Below are 20287 nucleotides of genomic sequence, written 5' to 3' on the forward strand. Positions count from 1 at the left end.
ACAAAAGTAACTGGAACACCAATGAATTCCTCCGCAAAGTTTGGGAATTAATATCTCAAAACTGGTGGAATTCGATTCAAGTGGACCCACCACGCGAGCTCCACAGCTAGAATTTGTAAATTTCAATGTGGGCCATAACATAGTTAGTTCAAGACTTCATTAGTGAATCTTTGTTAATTAGTCGATTATGTATTTCAATTGTTTGTGCAAGTAATTCTGCCTCTTCGAGTAGACCAGCTCATGAGCTGCAGTTGTGCTATCTGCCACAGGCAACCTTTAAAATTTTTGAATGTGCTTTGTGCTGCATTTAACACAAGTCATGATGCACTTTCATGCCAGTGTTGTTATAAGCTACACGTGAAGTGGCTTGTGCAAGATATAAAAAAAAAAGAACTTTTTGTTTTTTTAAAGAGAGCTCTCATACATAGAGAGCGAGAGATGATCAATCCTAGGGGCACTTGGATGCCGTGCCTGAGCTGTCAAGGCAAAGCGTGTGCACACATGACAATTACTGCATGAGCTTTAAAACCATCATGCGGTGCACTGTGCCAGATTTTGGAAGCTGCAATAGGCTTGTGGTTTTACCATGTGTGGCCAGCTTGTCAAAAAGATGAGTGCATTAGCTGCATTTAATCTGCAACTGCAGCTGTGTGCCATTTTCAGTGGTGTGGACAAGGCACATGCCCCTCCTGCAGCAGAACATCTATACTGCATTTATGCTGCATTTATACTGCATACAGCATTTTATGCTTGGGATAACTCTTCAAATATAAGTTAGGCCAGAAAATTTTTAATACCTTGCCATTATTTCATTTTCACATGTTTTCTTTTTTTTTTCTTCTTAACTTGTCCTCAGTGTGCTATGGCTGATGAATGCATGAATGCTGTGCTTCAATGAAAGTGGTATAAGTATTGTGTTATGAAGAAAAAAAAAGAGAAGACAAGAAAAAAATGAAAAGAAAAAGACATTCGCAGGACTGACACCCACTTTGTCAGTGTGTGTTTCTTTTTCGTTGCCTTTTTATGCCATGACACTTATACCTGTAAGTCTGACCAACTGTCTGAAGCAAGAGTTCTTTGCTGAATGGAATCTCTTTATGTTTTTCAGATGATGTCACTCGAGTCATCCTTCAGGAAGGCACATCTGGGGACTATATAAATGCTAGTTATGTAAATGTAAGTGCTTAAGCATGTTTTGTTTCGAAGCATTGTTAAAGGAATGCTAAAGGTAAACATTAAATCAGTTGACACTGATACACTACTCCATCAATACTTTGCTTTTGTTTCATGAGAGGAAGTTGGTTAAAGATTGGTTATTCATGGAGATAACGAAGGCCAATGTTTCCTCATTTCTCTGCATATGTCATGGTGCCGATGACACCAACTTGGTGTTGTGAATTTCCTGGCATTTTCTTACTGGAATAATTCTATTAACAGTGTTATGTTGAATCCTTGCTCGCTTTCGACTATTCTGCAGCTGGTTGCATTTTGCGACTCAAGCCCTTTCAGGGTTTGTTAGGCCTGATTATTATTGCATTCAAACCGACATGAATAGACGTACTATCAAACAGTGCTGAGCACACATTGCCAGAATCCATGATGTCGCTGATAGCTGGCAGGCACCAGCTAGCATCACCTCAAGCTAGCATCATCAACCATTTGTTTTAAAGTGTTGTTTCATCAAGCCTCTGATGAGACCGCAATTATGCCAAGTGTCTTGCTTAGTTTATTCAGTGGCTCTCCAAAGAGGTGGTACTTCATACGTCTCACTGGAAGTAATTTACTCATAGTCACTAAAAGTCAGTCGCCAATATTTGGTATCAGCGGCATTATTCCAAATTGCATAAATGCCTTACTGAAATTTGCCTAAGTTGACATGAGCCATAATGTTCAGGCTAGAGCAAGGTCGTTACAAAAAGAGTTTGGGAACTTCAATATGAACATGGATGGTTAATCTGAAGAAAAATATGTATCTCCAGATATCTTAACTCATCGCTGTTGCAGCACGCTAAAACATCACTTTTTATGTGGAAATGCTTAGCTGTTCTTAACAACCTTGGTGTTTACAGCCATTTGAGGGACACATTTATTGATCGTGCTCACATGTAGCTGTTATGTCTCTGTAAGAACGATATACTAGTATTTTTTTATAGTTGCGAAGTTTGCAAAAGCACCATCTGGTTTCAGTTAGTTTGTTATCCACTCAAGTTAAGGTAACTGGTTACATATCACATACAGTTGAAAATCTTAAGTTTATAGGCTGCATTGGGACCCTCGATCAATAGTAATAATGTTAAAAAAACATATGTAAAAAGGCGCAAATAAGAGCATGCACGTTGTGCCTGAACATTGCAAGACGTTCACTGCAGTGAAAAAGAGTGTTACACCATTTTTACAAGCAAACAAGACATCACAAAATGCAGTAAAATGTGGTTTTGCAGGGAAAATATATTTAAACTCAAGATGGAATATATGCAAGGATAATGTTAACATAGTGAAAATAGGAGATTTCATTATAGGTACCTCAACAAAAGTGGATGTCATTGTTTCATAGTGACATTGGCTAGAAAATTGGCATTTAATGCTAACTCAGTACGTTTATGATTGGTAACTAACTTGAAATTTAAGAATCTGCGAGGAAGAAATCTGCATAGTAAGTTATCTTTAATATGCAAATGTAACAGCAGTGTGATAGCTAAACTTGTTGACAACTGGGAAATACCACTTATTGCAAAGCATCACGGTAGCGTTTGGACTGGAAGTGTCGTTAATAATCAGTAAGTATAGTTGTTCTGGCATTTATAAATCTAACCATATTGACTTATGCCTAGGACATAGATGTCTTAAAAGTAGGTCCAATATGCATGTAATGTATTGAATTCTTGGTGTTTGCAAGAGATTGAGTACGCTTCTGATCCAGCACTGAATTTTAATGAAGGCAGACAGACTGCAGCTATATTTTTACAGGAGATAATCTTGTCCAAATGGTGTTACAAAAGGTGCTAGTCACCACATTTGGCTGCTTTTCAAAAAGTTGCTCTTGTGTATCGCATTGTAATGTGTGTTTCCTTTCTCTTTTCCGGACAGATGAACATCCCCACGTCGGGCATTGTAAATAGGTACATAGCCACACAAGGTCCTTTGCCCAACACCACGATAGATTTTTGGGAGGTGAGCACTGACTTCTTCGTATAGCTAGTCATTACAGATTGCTTGCTGTGTCATTTAAGCACTAGTTGACACAGAACTATATTTGTATCTACAGTCTCTCTCTCTTGAGTTACTTTACTTCTGCAAGTCGTAACAAAAGCGTTTGGGTACTGCTTGAGAGAAGACTGTATTCGTATCCACTACAGTCTCTCTCTTGAGTTGCTTTACATGTGCAAGTCATAACAAGAGCATTTGGGTACTGCAATATTATAGAAGTATGTGAAATTGCTATATTTAATGAGGTCTTTTATGTTGTTATAAATAGGTGAATACAGACATGTGCATTTGTTCAGCAAACATTGTACCAGTGGTTGAACTTGCATTAAAGGAGCCCTAAAACACTTTTTGAACATAGTGAAGAAACGATGGCAATCTGTTGTACAGACTGCTGTGAACATGTGAGACAAATATTACTGCTCTACACGCAGCAAGGAATTAAAAGTCTCATTTCAAAAACAGCAAAAAATTGCTTGCCCTAGCTTCTGCAATGCCATCTTGCAGCGTCGTCAACAGACAGCAGCTGGCCCACGAGCATTGCTGGCCGAGTTCGTGATCGTGAGAGCATTCTCGGTAATGCTAAGCTTGTATTAAGTAAATGAAAAATATATATCTCTGCAATCTCAGAAAGACAGTACTATCACTTCATCTGTGTACTGCGCGTAGATGCGTCAATTGCACGTGGTCTCTGAGATGGCAGCGGCGTGCTGCATGGTATAGTCTGCCGCCGCCACCACGGGGTGCCGCGACGAGTTATTTCACCACCACGACGCTTGGCTTTTGGCTGGGGCTTTGCCCTTTCGGCTTCTCCACTGTGTAGCTTCCAGCATGCTGGCGGAGACGAAAAGAGAGAAAAAGTTAAGTATCGGTGTGATAACTCCACTAATAGTTGAAGGACTTGCAAAATTCTTGTGACGTGAGGTTCGTGAGATGACATCCTTTAAAACTCAGGCCATTCGATGGTTAGTTAGAAAAGGGTTTCAGGGCCTCTGTAGGGTCCCTAGAACAGCTAAAAGTGATGACCTTCATCACCTCCTCCATTGTGCGTTTAATTGATGGCTGCAACCACGTAACAGCAAACAGTGGGTTGAATGTCCACATATTTTTTGCACTTGTTGTTTAGCATGACATTTCAAATTGAAGTTTATTTGTAGTGCAAAAGAAAAACAAGCATGCATTTTCAACAGTACATTAGGCGATCCTAAAGTAGAACCGTCAGGTGAACCTCCTGTTTATATAAACAGCAGAATGTTATATACATACAAATTCACAAGATGAAATAAAGAACTATGCTCATAAAAAAGATGATTGCATTATAATAAGCTAACAGAGGCATAAAGACAATGTCAAGTTTGTATAAATCATGAATCTATAACAGTACAACACGAAAGTATTTGCTTAAAATCGATATAAATACCAAGATAAATAAATTTATACATTGCAGAAATTATCACAAAAAGCACTACAAGACACGCATCCATATTTCAATTTTCATTTAAAGGAATACAAAGAAGCAGTAATCTTAATGTCTGTAAGAATTGCATTCCAAACACTTATACCACTGAATCTCGGTCAATTTTTCATAATTTGATGTGACTTTGGGTAAAAGGAGGTTATTCCGTTCAGAAAATCTAGTGTTGTATGCATTAACGATACGACACAAAGAAAGGACATCCGTATGTATGTCAAGATAAATGAAGCGAAACATGAGAAGTGATAACTTATATTGAAGTAAGTACTGAAGACGTAGAATTCTGCAATAGTGTGCAGGCCAGCACGGTGCAGTGGTTGCAAGGCACACCATGACTGCCTCACCAAAAGCAGAGCACTGAGCACCTTACCACGACAGGATAATAGCGGATGGAAAGTTAAAAAGGCAGTTCATGTTCTGTGAGACACAACGATGAAAGGCCAGGCTTATATCATATTAAATGTGCAGAAGCGCAGAGCGCAAGAAAGAATGGTTGACATAGCGGTACATGTATATGCATAGCTCTGAGCTCTCAACGGATGATGGGATGGTACTCCCAGCAGGAGATCTTGTGTGGACACACTAGGTTGCACTACTTATAGAAGGAAAAGACAAAGAGGTGGAGATGGTGCTACTTCAGTTATTCGTGACTCTTTAACTTGCATTTGGGTGCAACACCACATGTGGTTCATTAAAGGGACGCTAAAGAGAGACACTAAATCAGAGTAGACTGGCAAAGAATCTTTTTTGAAACTATCTTTGTTGATGTTGTGGTAACAGGTAGATTAGTGAAAGAGAAACTGAAGGCCAGACTTAATTTAATTTGGCACCAGAATGTCAGCGCTGGTATGTCAGTGCAGCATCCTGGATTTCGTATTACTTTCCCGTATTTGAGTTGCTGTGGAGCAGTAAAATTTCTCAAAACTTGCTAAGTTCACTCTTTGGATCCTTTGGAATACAGTATATCCTTAAAAAAAATAACTTGGGCCGAGTTCATTGTCTGTCTGTCTGTCTCGGCCGAGTAGGCACCGTCCTAATCCATGATGTGTGACAAGAAGCTGGTGCAGAAACCAACATTGAGGTTGCCACTGGTCTTTTATTTTTGCCTCCTTTCTGACTTGTCAAGCCTTCTTTCACTGTAAGAGTTGCTATATTGGCATTGTAGAAAGGTAATATACTAATACAGCCCGTGTTATTTTTCAGTTTGGTGCCCCATTAAGGAGACTAAATGCATTAGCTAGATAACGGCATGCAGAACAACAGCCCAACAGGTTCAGCCCAAAGTGCGAGCACATCCATTGAGGTATTAAGTAAAGCAACCATTGTGACCTGAGTGATGCTCTGTGCAGATGGTCTGGGAGCAGCAGTGCACTCTGGTGGTGATGCTGACAACACTGGTGGAGCGGGGCCGCATCAAGTGTCACAAGTACTGGCCAGACCTGTATGAAACAGACACCTATGGCCATCTGCAGGTCAGTGGGGTCCTGGTTTAGGCAAGCATATCCTATGTGCACAATTGTTGAATCATCATATGGCAGAATGACACCGAAAGCATTCAGGAAAGATCATGGACATAGACAGACACATACAGTTTCCTCTCTCCCTTTGTCTCTTGTGCTGTTGTTCAACTACTGCATTTAGCGATGTGATGATTGTGCTCTTGATTATTTATTCTTATTGTTCAATATATTGGCCAGTTGAAGGTTTCTTATGTTCCTGGTTCAAGGTTAATTGCCAACACAGCATGTTGCTCTGAATATGAAAACTCTGATAAGGAAAGAAAACCTCAAATATTTTGTACTCTTATATGGTTTTGCTGCCACTGTCAATAGCTTGGCTTGCTTTAGTGCACACATTCGTATTACTGCTCTTTGGTGGAACACTTATTTGTTTGTTTTCAAAATTGCTCCAAATGTGGGGGTGTGCAGGCTACACACAAGAACAGCGCTTATATGTTTAGTATAACCTAAATATACAGTTCATGTTATAAAGTGTGCTAGTACACTTAACTATGGCAAAGAGCAGGATCAAGTAAAGAAATATTAATGATCATTACCACAGCAGTAGGAAAACAATCCTAATCGTACAATTTGCATCGAATATACTGATCGTCACAGTATTACTATTGTTAGGCGGAGTAGTGCCAACCCTCAAGCAATGATCTGGATGTAACAGTACATCAGAATGGCAATTAAGCAGTCGCTTAGTGTATTGTGACAAAATGTGCCGCGAGTGTGCGTGCGTGTGTGTGTGCATTGCACACACTTGCTATTTATTATGTGTGAGTTTAGTGAGCAAGTAATTTCTAAGCAGGATAGAGTTCCAGGAAAGATTGCAGCATAGCATTCTTATTTTCTTGCTTATATTGCCGTATCTTTTTCTTTCTTTCAATACAAGAACAATTACCATTCACGTTAATGCAACATGTCCATTTTACATGCAGGTGTCCTGTGTACGACAGAAAGAAACGCCATCCTTTGCTTTTCGTGAATTCACCCTCATAAACACACAGGTAAGCTGTTCAGTCCTGAATTGTTCACTAGATGGCTTCACTAAAGCAGTGTAGAGCGAGATCAGTAGTGCACTGGGACTGTTGAGCATCACGTTTAACGTTTAAACTCATCAAGAAAAGCGTAATACTAGCCTATACTATTTGTGCCTTCCCAGGACTGCTGGTTGATAGATGTGTTGCAGATTTAAGTGGCATTGTGTTCACACCATTTGTTTTGTGCAACAGTGTAATATTATAGAGAAAAATAAACAAAAAATGACAAAAGCACTTGTTCTTGGGGAAGTTGGTGTCATAAATGACAGGCGACTTCTCCAAACTCTCTTTGATGTTGTTCACGTTAAACCGAAAAGAATAATGTACAGCAAACAAGGGCAAGCTCTGACTTCCATATAGTTTGGTTTGTGTGGCTTCCTGTTATTTCTAGCTTTGTGCTATTGCAAAAAAACTAAAGCAATAGATCATAACCAATTAACTAGTCCAAAAAGTCACTAGGCCTGGCATGTGTACAGATTATTGCGCAAGATATGTGAAGGTGTAGAACCTTACCCCAGCCCAGAATTCAAGCGAGCATTCTTTGGTAGATTACAGCAAAGTGACATTGATCCATCCCCCCCTCCTTTTTTTTTAAATGACATGGTCGTCTTTCGTTAGTTTCTCAATTTGGGGTCCATGGGAGCTGGGTATCCAACTTTACCTTGTAAATTAGATGAGTTGAGGCCTTCTAGTGCGCATGAAAAAGACGCACCAAGTGAGCGGAGAGCTACGTACGAAGCAGTAATAATGGGTATTCAGTGAAAAAAAAAAAAGCTGAAATGAATCCCGGATGTGTTTATTGAATCTATGTGCACCTGGAACTGTAGCTGGATTTGTGGCTTATCAACAAAAATAGTGGGGCAGATGCCAGACATTGTGCAGTCGAGAAAATTTGGGCCGATCCTGAAGATAGTGCAGTCCAAAAAGAAAAAAAGTAAAGACAAGTAAAGGTTAAGTAAAGGGCTCTATGGTAAGAGTAAGGTGGTACTAAAGCAGCATAAGGTGACGTAGGTGAAGTTAAGGCAGCTCAACAGCGGTTGTCGTTCAAAACAGAAAGGTCTACTGGGGAACCTCTCTACCCATGCATACTTCACTTGAAGCACAAAAAGCATGGGGACAAAGGAAAAGAACACCAGACAGATCGAGTGCTAAGTTCAAGCTAAGCTTTATTCTCGGAAAAACACACATCTTTATCTGTCGACTCTAATCAAAAGCACAATAAATCATTGCGCAAGCGCGCTCCAATCCTCCAAAAATGTTTAAAATAGTTGTACAAGTCAATCGCGACACGGCTATTCGCATAAAAACGCAAAACACCAAATGCTCCAAGATCGTAAGATATAGAAGCAAGTTCTGAATCAGGTCCTTATCATGTGTGCACTGATAACGTTGTATTACCAGCAAATAAAATGCTTTGTTAAGATATGTTATTTCACTTGCGTGAAGGTTAACCAAGGGCTGGCTGACACACATGGGACCGTTTTGTGAGTTACTTGTGCACGTAATGTTCTGCACCTCATTCCTTTTTTATGTGAACATAAATGCTTCGGACAGATGGGCCGTTGGCTGAACATAACTCAGAGAGCATGGCAGCTCCCTAAAAGGGTCACCATATTGGCATCTTGCCATGCATTGCCGACAATGCGGATCTAAACCCATTCTACGCGACACAATTGTCCTCTTTTGGCATGGAGACAGGACAACTAGGGAGATCCTGTGCAAGTTCAGTAACGAAAAAACACTGGTACTTCTAGAGGCATATTATATAAAAAAGAAGGGACAAGCATGCATCAGTGACACATCGATCATACTTTACAATAGGGAGGCACATTTCCTAGAAAATATGATTAGCCGAGCCACGCCATTGGTTTCTTCTGATTTTGTGTTTTTCCCCCTCTTATCTGCTGCTGTTACCCTGATGCACCTGTGCTGGCATGAACTGATATTTAAGTGTTTCCCTCGAATAAACCTCAGTTGCTAGTTTGCGCCTGTCCCGTCTTCTTCCTTGTGATCGTCTATAAAGCGCATCCAATCTTTCCAAAAACTAGGGAGGTTGCAGAGGCTTCCTACGTAAACAAAAAGTCCCACATGTGTCAGCCAGCCCTCTATTAACCTTTACACAAGTGAAATAACATATCTCGACAAAGCATTTTTTGCTGTCAACACAACACTACCAGTACACACATGATAAGGGCCTGATTCAGAGCTTGCTTCTATGTCTTACGATCTCGAAGCTTCCGGTGTTTTGTGTTTTTATGCGCATAGCCACATTGCGGTTGACTTGTACAACTATTTTAACCATTTTGGGGGGATTAGAGAATGCTTGCACAATGATGTATGGTGCTTTTGATCAGTGTCAACAGATAAAAACGCATAATTTTCTGAGAATAAACTTTAGTTTGACGTTAGTGCTCGTCCTGCCTGGTGTTGCTTTCCTCTGTCCCCGTGTCTTTTCTGTTTCAACTCAAGTATGCAGTCTCACGAACATGTCCAAATTTCAGCTCCTATAGGCTCAACTCTCTACCCACCTGAATAACAAATGTGGAAAAGCGGGGAACAAACCACATGGTACGCTAGTGCACCCCAGAAGACCCTGTCTTTGTTCGAGGTTAACCACTGCTGACCCCTGTTTGGTTGTGTTTTTGTCCTTTTCCATTTGTTCAAAAGGAATTCCAGTTTCTGATCAAAACTGTTGTCACACAGAACCGGGAGGAGCGGCACATCACCCACATGCAGTACCTAGCATGGCCAGATCACGGAGTGCCCGAAGAGGCCTCGGAATTCTTGGGGTTCGTGCAGCGCGTCAGGAGAAGCAGGGACGGCATGGTGGAGCCCACCGTGGTGCACTGCAGTGCTGGCATTGGCCGCACGGGTGTCCTCATCCTCATGGAGACGGCCATGTGCCTCATCGAAGCCAACGAGCCTGTCTACCCGCTCGACCTTACACGTGACATGCGGGATCAGCGCGCCATGCTCATCCAGACCTCTGTGAGTACTTGGCCTTGGCATAGTTCACAGCCGTATTCATGCTAGCATGTAAACAGATGAAACCTGAACAAAAAAAGTTGCTATCCAGACAGCAAAGCTGTAACATTGTACTTAAAGGGACCCTGAACTACTTTTTATCGAAGTGGAGAAATACATTTGAAGCTAAAGTAGGCTATTTCAGAAATACTTTGCCGCAAGAAGGATTTCAATCTGTTCAGCAGAAGTGGAGTTATTGGCAATCAGATGTGCCCTTCGTGGTGCTTCCGCTCCTTCTTCGATGCCTTGCACTGCGAAGGCTACCGCGGAGCGGGGTGGGCCCATGCTCCGTCACTGAACGTCACTATGGCGCTCAGCTCAAATTTGATTTTGGATGTTAATGTAGACGCTACTACTTCCACTTTTGGCACCTATGACACGCCAAACGTAAGTCAAACGTAGTTGTCCTCAGCGAAACAGAGTGCACTTAGCAAGTGGACTCTTCATGGCACCCTGCAGCAGCCACAGTATCGACACTACGTAGCAGACTACAGCTGGTACAGTATCGACACTATGTAGCAGACTACAACTGCATGTACTTGTGCATACGTGCAGCATTTTCTTTATGCACGACAGGGCTTGAGTGCGTGCTCGCGCTCGTACGCTCCAGTCTGACCATGCTACGTGGTGCGGACTGGCTTTGTTCTTCACCAGCTTGACCGACGGACACTACTGACATCCAACTTGCGCATTTTGAAGCACTATCAATAAGTCTGCCGAGGAGTCTAACCAGGAGCGGCCAGGAGTCGGTGAGGAGGGCAAGCGTGCATGTGGTCTCACCTCAAGTTTCGTGTGGGTCGAGGCTAGTTGAGCATCTAAAATTAGCCGAAATTGGTGAGGCCCGACAGTTACGCCACCGATGAGCAGGATGGCCAAAGTTTAATTCCTACGTGGGCAGCCACGGCCGAGCGTGAGCAGATGATAGTCGGCTTCTTCCAAGAGTGCGTAATTATTATAAAAATTCGAAAACAGATTTTCGCTTAATTTAGCTTGTTTATCAAACTTCGTCAATAAATATGCACAGTAACAGTAGGAAGAAGCGCACTGATCTAAACACTCTTCTTGATCAATGTCAGCTATTGGCCTATAGCAGCCACATATGGGAATCCGCTATGTTACGAAATGAAGCGTCCGGAAGAGAATGAGGAGCAGGCTTCTCTTGAAAAGAGAGTGTTTGAGAGAAAGGTGACCACTCTCCACTTTCGAGCTCCACGCACTGCGCACGACTGCAAAAATTGGCTGAGATGTTCATGGCAGTGTCTGCTATTTGCGGACTATGTTTTTTCACCAAGCTCGAGGGTTGGTTCAGGACTCCTTTAATTAAAACTTTTGACATGCGATCTGCTCTTCTTACCAAGGAAAAAAGAGTTGCATCTTGGTAAGACATACATAATAAAAATTATTGGGATCTTCTGTATGTTGTGTTCCAGTTTTCTATTCCTTTCTTTATTATTTTTTTAGTTTATTTGTGTACAATAGTATGTCAAAATGCAGAGAATGGAACATGTAATAAAGCGTGCACATGGGACTGTAATTGTTTAATATATCAACGTTTTGGCTGGGCTTAAAGAGCAACTTCAAATAAATTGGGAACTGTGGAAATTCCCTGTACACGTTGTCAAGAGCTGCTGATAAATGTTAATCCAAAAATGGCACCCATTTGTTGACTCAATTTTACCATTTGAACAGTTAATGCTGCTGCACTTAGTCTAAAATGCCCTCGCTGTGGACAGGGGAGCACATTTTATTTAAAACAAGGGCTTACCGCGTAGCCGAACTAAGGAATTCAGAGAAGCAACAAAGAATGCTCCACCAGTGGTGTTGCAACTTGTATTATCAAGTTGGCTATGCAATACAATGCAAAAGCAAGAATAAAGGTTAGTGCCTACAGCCTTAGGCAGATCAAGAACTAAGCGGCACACCCACAGATAATGGGGGAGGGTCCTTGGTGAGGAGGTGCAAATAACTCTTGTCTTATAAATTCCGAATGCTGTCCTTAACATACATATAGTACATGGATACTCATGTGAGTATCGTGTCATAAGATGTTTTATCCTAAAGCAGACATCTGTCCCCTCCTTTCACTTGGTAATTTACATAACTGTATAATTTTTGTTGACATATTACCTAACACTTGAACAACTTTCTGTGTTGTTGCAGAGTCAGTACAAGTTTGTTTGTGAGGCTATCCTCAAGGTGTACAATGGTAAGCCAGTTGCTCTCTCATCATTGACTTTTCTTTTTCTTCTGTGTTGAAATTACATAGTTGGAGTGGCTTACTTGCTTTCTTCTTTCACAGATGGTGTTGTCAAGCCTTTGCCTGAGTACCAGAGGTAAGGGATCCTTTGCAAATTATATCCGAGTCGAGTTACGACTTTTCTTAACTGGCCGGCGGGTATAGATTTGATCATTATATTATCGCAATCGAACGTTGATGTGATGCAACTTAAACAAAAAGTTAAACCTAGCAGATTTTAAAAATTATCGCAGTACAATTCTACAGTAAATTTTTCTCAGTATAGTAAACTGATTTTTAATGACAGTTTCAATTTCATAACTTCCGTTTTATTTTTCTCCATATTACGCATGCATGGTGGTGTATCTTTGTGAGAAGAGTCTACATGAATGTGTTAAGTGGAATGCACCACTACAATTTGCCAACCAGACACTGTGTCAGCACATGCACTCAATAAATAGATTTCTTTCTTGCGGCAGTGTTTTGAAACACACGAACGGGAAGAAGCGTTAAAATAAGCATACGTGAGAGCGAGAACAGAACAATGTCCGTTGAGAAGACGTTCATGAGGCTGCTGAGCGACTGAGGGTTCATGACAGCTTGGTAATTAAAGCCTGTGGTGTGCTAGCTTTGCCTTTTTTTATGTTTGGTCAAGTAATCCATAGTAGCTGTTTGGGAGATTTAAACGTTTTGTAGCCAGCAGATACTACAGAGAGAACATGAAGCATCCAAGAAGGCACCACTGAAGGAATTTGTTTGAAGCAGGAGTGCGCTGAAGAAATGGTTGCCACCCTCACCAGGATAGTTGCCCCTGCACTTACCCATGCGTGGTATACAACTATATGTACCTAGTTTATCTCCATCCATTTTCATTACTGCCCAAATCTGTTAAGGGCTAAGCCCGGAGTGTCATTAATTGGTGAAAAGGAAAGCAAAGATAGCTAGCTGCAAGTGCGGCACCATCGGCATCATGTGGACAGCTGTCAATTCAAAGATTATTGCCGTGCCTACAACCTGAAAGCACAGTGGACAATCTAACTACATGGCACAATAAGTACCCATCACTAGGCTACAAGATTACCATGCTGAGATTGTAGTGTACTTAATTGCATAAAAGATTTAATTTTTATATAAGAAAATTTCGTTGTAAAAAAGTAGTGCTGATTTTACCAAATTCATTATGCTGAGGTTTAACTGCAGTGCGAAAATATTTCGGTATCCATTCTAGTCAGATGCTGTTGTCAGCTCAGAGATCACGATTGACATGTTTGAGTAAAGAACTGTGGGCGCTGCAGACTATGGAATCAAGTAGTCCTGTCAAAATGTTCACTTCAGAATTGGTCTTGTGCTTCTGTCCTTGGGCGTTTCTGTTTTTCTCCCCCCCCCCCCCCCCCGGCCATGAGACAGTTTTAGTTCGGCATATACTATACCATTGCATACGCTATAATATAGCGGACTTACTGCACATGCGCAGAATGCTAAACGACCCATAGTGTATAGCGTACGCACGCTATTTCTCAGATCGAGCGTTAGCATCTTTGCGTGGTTTCCGTAGTTTACGGGAAACATGACTGCGGTCCCAGCTGCCCGCTTCGAATTAAATTTGCCGTTGCTTTTGTAAAATGCACTGCGTTCATAGCAAATTGCTGTGGAAACGGCTTTCGCTTAGTCTCAGGCCGCTTCGACGATGGAGTTTTTATGGATAACCTTGCGGAGTTTTCGAGATCGCTTCTCGTTTCGAATGAGTCAAAGCCTAACGAAAGAAACTTTCAAGATGTCAGTGCCACCTATTGGTGAAGTTGCGAGATAGCCACGATGATGACGTATGGCTTCTGAGATCGGAAGATCTCGTAGGCCAACTAAAACTGCAATAAACATGCGCTGCTTAGTGTATGCTGTACTATAGTGTATGCAACTATAGCGTACGCTATACTATAACTGTCTATTAACTCATTCCGTGCAAGCCGGACATCTTTTGCACTCCAACAAACTTGAGAATCAATGAGATCCGTAGCTTAAACAACAATGAACCTTCCTATTGTTGCCATGCCAATTCTTAGATGTGGTCTCCTGCAAACACAACATTAGGGGTTTGCAAAACGTATAGGCCTCTATAGGTGCAGGCCTGTGTTGTTCAGCATGCTTCGGTCACAGTGCAGGGCTTCATGAGTCAAACTGCACACATCGAACGACAATGCCAGCTTAAAAGCAGCACTGTTTTTTATTCTTGCAGATGCTTAACGACCACTGTCTGATGAAAGGACAAATCAACACCCGTCTTCTGTCAGCTTGTGCCAGAATGCAAGGACTTGTTCATCACCGACACAACTGCAGCACTGGTCCCCATTTTGCCGCATTCGCCCTCTTCTCATGCGTTCATTTCACAAGGCCCACCATTTCTACCACATAGCAGCACCACTACAAGTATGAAGCTTGTGGACTGTGGAGTTTAGAAAATCTAAACTTGCATGATGAAGAATGACACGAATTAGCAAAACATCCACACAGTGTGTGTGCGGCCGCCCTGACTGCGTCAAGAGCCACGCATGAGCCTCGCAGCAGATGCTCCTACCACTTGCTGCGTCTAGAGTGTGCATATGATGATGACGTCACACCTACGCTGTGTGAAACATTTTACATTTTTCGTGACGATGCGAGTGTCGCCGCTTCTCCCAGTGAATCCTCGTCATGTATTTAGCACTCCATCTTGAAAAGACTGTGCAAATGTTATTGCTGTCTTGCTGCTGCTGCAGCTGCTGTATTTTTATAGTGCCCTTTTTAGGAATTTTTTTTTTTTTGTACATAATGGTGTGAACTTTGTCATTGTAGATAAATGTTTGGAAACCCTGTTACCGTCCCTTCATTCCTTCTGGCCTCCCGGTATCAACGTGCACATTTATGTGATAGAAGGAAAGCTAGACTCCCCGTCACCATCTTAAGTTTAAAAAAGAGACTGCCATCTTTTATTTTGTTATTTGTGTTCTTTTTTTTCATTGAAGTGCCACGTTTTTCAATTTCTCGGCATGAGCAGGTCATGTTGGTAGCTGAAAAGTTCTTGTTTCTAAATGTACGTAAAATAGGCAGCAAAGTACGGAGCAGTGTTAGTGGAAAAATGCAGTGGTGCGTGCGATGCATTATGAATCCAAGTGAGTTCATTCACTTGGGTTCTGGCAGCACAGCAATGTCATATTACGTCGGTAAAGTAAAAGAACTGCTTTGAAAACCCTTGCTGCAGTATAGCTGCTGCGAAATAACACCAAGCACACGGAACTGCTCATATTGAGCAAGCAGCTTCCAGCTATTACTCTTGAGCTCTGCAGGTTGGAATGTGTTTCGTATTCCAATGTTCTTGTATGGGCTAGTGAGCTCTCAAAATATATAAACACTATTCTGTGGCACTTCTCGTATTCAAATCTTCAGGCATGCAGAAAATGCACAATCCACTAAACATTGAATAGATAGTCCTGGATTTCTTATATATATATAGTTGTGACAAAGATGAAACAGAGTTCAAAGCTAGCAGCCCATCTGTTGTGCAGTATTAATTTCACTGCTCTGTGGAATCAGAAATTGAATTCTGAAAAATATTGGCAGTTACAAGATGTGGCACGTTGGGTGTATATGGGAACTCGTGAGTGTCAGGTGCACGGCACAAGTTGTAACACCTTGCTGTACAAGACATACCAGCCAACTTCTGTTCATTCGAGAAACTCCCACGAGATTGCTGCAATTGGTCAAATAGTCCCCCTTGAGTGAATCACAAGAAAAGGCAAAAACCCGTCCACAACATGCGATCACTTCCTTTTGTCATGTATTCCAAAACTGTCAGTTGCTGTTATTAGACTCGAGATGGCACGCTGCAAAAAGCATCAGTGTGCTTGAACACCTCTTCAGCATTGGCCTCTTCACAAGAAAACGCTTCTGCCGCATCAGCTGTTTTTAGTAGGCTGTGCTTGGGAGAATTGCCATCGCTCTCTTCATTGCCAATGACCTTGGTGTTTATGGAGCACACAATTTCAGTGGGGGTCCAAGGATCATTATTGAAAAGAATTGTTTAAGAAGCTTCTTAAGAGATGCTGCCAAAGGTTGTTCGAAAATAAGTATTTAACCTTAATAACGTCTGCTCCTCTCAGTGCCATCCAGACAGTCCGAGTGATCACTCCCCATTTGTCTTCCTTGCATTCTCTTTTGCAGAGCATACTTGCATGCACATTTACTCACCAGCTCGGCCTGGCACTTGCAAATGAATTGGTACATCAAGTTTCACTGGAGTGCTCATTCTTTTGGAAGTTCAGCTGTCTAATTTATTAAGTTAAATAATGGGTTTTGTTCACCACCCATTGGCTATTGTAGTAGTTCTGTGGCTAAACACACCTCATTTCACATCCAATGGCTTGTCAGCTGCTTCAGTGCAGCTAATCCACTGCCAAGGGTAGTGCAGTTACATTGAGCACATCTGCGAACAGTGAATTTTCTAATGCATGTTTTATTCGGCATCGAGCTGATAGATGGCTCAGCCCATGGGAGTGTTATTGCATCTGGCCAGCATTCTCTGACAAGTGAATTAACATAACCAAATTAATCTAAATGGAAGCCGTACTGTGTTATTTTACATAACTTGTGGATCGCACATGAGAAAAAAAAAGAAATCAGAATGAACAAGTACAAATACGCATTTTGTTAAGTTTGGCTTTATTTCTGCTTATAGATTGCACATTTTATAGTGGGGAGCGAGTGCAGGCATAATCAATAAGCCCAAGATGTAGCACTTGCTGCTTCTGCCATAGTTTGACAAAGCGAAATGTGGCATCATTCCTAGTCTTTAGGCTTGCCTTATTGATTAATGCAGATATGTGGGAAGAAAGCACAGGAGCCTAATCATTTTCCGAATGCACATGCACTTTCTTTGAGAACTTTACCACGTTTGTTTACTTTAAAAAATAATCTAAGTAAGGGTCTCCTAGAGGCTTCACTGATAGTAGCATCGACAACCTGGTGCTTCACAATGTGCCCTGCACCACTCGCTAGAAAGTGCTTGCACTTTGTGGAAGTTCTTGGCTTGTAAGAAACTCTCGAACTGTACGAAAAGATATGTCTATTCCCACTGCTTAACGCCTTTCATCGATCTTAAAATTCTGCCCTGGGATTTCACAATTGGTGGTCGACGAAATGCAGCATGTGTACAGCCCGTGGTTGTAGCTGTGAGCCAGTTTAAAAAGTATTGCATCCAAAAATGGGCATGTCAATGTCAATGTATGCAGGGCAGCCACTGAACCACTTGGTCATAGTTGTGCCGCAGAAATATGACTAAACTTTGCACTTGGAGTCGACTTGCATTATTTCAAGCTCCTGCAGAACACAGCTTTTTCTTCGAAGTATCCATTGTTGAATATGACTTCAAAGAGGGTTGCACATTTTTATGCTAACAGGTGTGCACGTATAATTAACGCTTTCCTCTGCACAATTGTAAACAAAGCTTGGATGCAAGACTAATGTATGGTTCGTGAACGAACAGAGAGGAACAGTGTTTCCATGCACACACTGACAGATATTGGAGCCACAAATGCATGACTGGGTGGGTCAGTTCGAGCCATTTTGTATTCATGCTTGTCAGTACACATAATGGCCAGAGTATGAAATGTAGGCGTGTGTTAGCTTTCAAGCCTTGTTCACGACTGTCTCTACTGCTGTTTTTACTGCACGACTATACCCTAAGAAGCCAAAATGTCTGAACAGAAAACGTCACTTGAATTAAGCAGCCTTGAAAAGCACGGAACACAGAGAGAGTCTACAAATATTTCAAGACTTTGTTCGAAATTGATAAGAGTTTTAATTGCTGCCCGTTGGCTGTATTTGCTGTGCCCTGCAATGTATTGGTGCGATACTATCGGCCAAAAATGAAGTGCATTCAGTAGAGACGGGCAACTATAGGTCTGTATTGTAGATCTAATGAAATGCTGGATTCCACAGTTCAGCTGGCTTTATACAAGCTACTGTGGCCACATCGTCAGGTTCAACCGCACTAGACCGATGTCTCATCACTGTGTTTGTTGCGCAGCAGCCCTCATGTGATATGCCAAATGGGGGTGGGGCATTTGGTGTGCTGGTAAATAGGTTGTGCAATTGTTAGGTGGTGCTGCCACCAGGCTCTGATATTGCACCTGATTTACAACCATCTGGACATTCTTTTTTAACACGATAAATATGAATGTCTGTGCATGTCAAACTCTGTAAACTTGTGAGTCATTTTCAAGGTCTTGGGCTTGCTCGTATATAAAAGAACATCTATTTTGTCTTTGTCAGTGATTAACGTATATCTTCAAAAGCCTGTTTTTATTAGTATCAGTACATCATCATTCTGGATTAGTCGAAAACCTTCTAATGCGTAAATATCTAGTGCTCTGGACGAATTCTGGATAATCCATCCTTTTTTTTTTCTTCCTTTTTTGTACTTTCCCCCAATAAATTGAGATGGGATGGACTGCTTTTGCATACGTTCTTGTAATGCCCAGTGGGAACTTGGTTTTAAGAGAAGTGAGTTGTTATTGTTACAACTTTTTCAATCAATAATGGTAGCATTGTAGAGACCATTGACGTATGCTCTTCAGCACTTAACTTCATGCCACATTTCTACCGATTTGTTAAGTCCATCTAGTTCATAGTTCAAAGTTCTTTCGTCCTCTTGCATCATTTACACATGGGTTCCAAGCTTAGCTTCTTTGTTGCCCGCACAGATGTGCTTGCAAAATGTCACAGGAATGAAAGTGTTGGAAGACTTGCTTTGTGTACCACATTGCACTAGTGATAAAAACACAAAAAAAGTCAAGGCAGTCTATTTTGCACAGGTGTTCTCAATGTTGTCTTGATGTGAATTTCCTAACGCCCTTTCTCCACACCCTCTTTGTAGCAGACTATCGCAGTCAAGTACTCCGACAGGGTTACCTTGGCTGTGTATTCCTACAGGAAATGTTACGTACAGCAACCAATGTCACCACCTTTTCTTTGGTCATGCTTATGGAGCAAATACCAGAGAAGGTTCCCATTAACTGCTCCTAGCCAAAAAAAAGCCAAGTGCCCATGTTTGGTAATTCAAATAAGGAACCGCTTCTGCAATGTCAGTATCTCTTGCTCGTAAGGCTTTTCATGAATGGTGCACTGGTTTCTGTAGCCACATATCTGTACCACTGCCATCAACCTCTTTTGTACTTGATGTGTGAGCATCCAGAGAAGAAAAATGCCAATTTTCAGAAAGCTTGAGTGATAGTGATGCTGAGCCAACAAAACTTCTGCTATCTTATCTACAAGATGTGTTTGAGCCAATGTTGTTTAGTGTATGTGTACAACGCATACTTTCCTGTCCTGACTAGTGCATCCTGTACATACTATGTGCTTTGTATGATTGTGCGTGTGTGCATATGACCACTTATTACAGCGGAACATGATGTATGTTTTCACTTTCCAGTGTACCATTCTTGTGTTTTCTTTTTAATGATCTAAAAAGCCCGCTTTCAACATGTGGCCATCTTGAACAGACGTCCACTCCTCGAGGATATTAAATGCCACAGCATTCTAAGCGATGCAAAGAGGAGAAAGAAATTAAAGAAGTTACACAAAACATACTGGTTTCCGTCTGTTACGTGCATGTTCTTGGAATGTCCACTTGGCTGCTAAGGTTTCTAGAAAATCATGGGGGCTGCGAGAAAATGAAGTTTTTTTATGTCAGGTGCATCAACGTTACAAGCAAACAGATCAGGCTATATTTTGTTAAATAACCACCACTCTGAGCCTGCCATTTATAGGTGGT

At 41.5% G+C, this 20287-nt stretch overlaps 1 protein-coding gene across 6 annotated transcripts in view; it reads left to right on the top strand.

Annotated features, from left to right (window-relative positions):
* Ptpmeg (protein tyrosine phosphatase Meg) overlaps positions 1 to 20100 on the top strand; it is a 320358-nt gene extending 300258 nt beyond the window's left edge. For all 6 annotated transcript variants that reach the window (XM_055076238.1, XM_050187531.2, XM_050187532.3 and 3 more), the window contains 8 exons: positions 1109 to 1176; positions 3088 to 3171; positions 6028 to 6150; positions 7122 to 7190; positions 9927 to 10211; positions 12408 to 12453; positions 12547 to 12580; positions 14717 to 20100. In XM_055076238.1, coding sequence (XP_054932213.1) covers positions 1109 to 1176; positions 3088 to 3171; positions 6028 to 6150; positions 7122 to 7190; positions 9927 to 10211; positions 12408 to 12453; positions 12547 to 12580; positions 14717 to 14738 — 731 coding nt within the window. In that variant the 3' untranslated portion in view covers positions 14739 to 20100. The remainder of the gene's footprint in view (positions 1 to 1108; positions 1177 to 3087; positions 3172 to 6027; positions 6151 to 7121; positions 7191 to 9926; positions 10212 to 12407; positions 12454 to 12546; positions 12581 to 14716) is intronic.
* The last annotated feature ends 187 nt before the right edge of the window (positions 20101 to 20287 follow it).

The sequence above is a fragment of the Dermacentor andersoni genome, chromosome 2 (assembly GCF_023375885.2).
Source record: "Dermacentor andersoni chromosome 2, qqDerAnde1_hic_scaffold, whole genome shotgun sequence".
NCBI classification, from domain to species: domain Eukaryota; kingdom Metazoa; phylum Arthropoda; class Arachnida; order Ixodida; family Ixodidae; genus Dermacentor; species Dermacentor andersoni.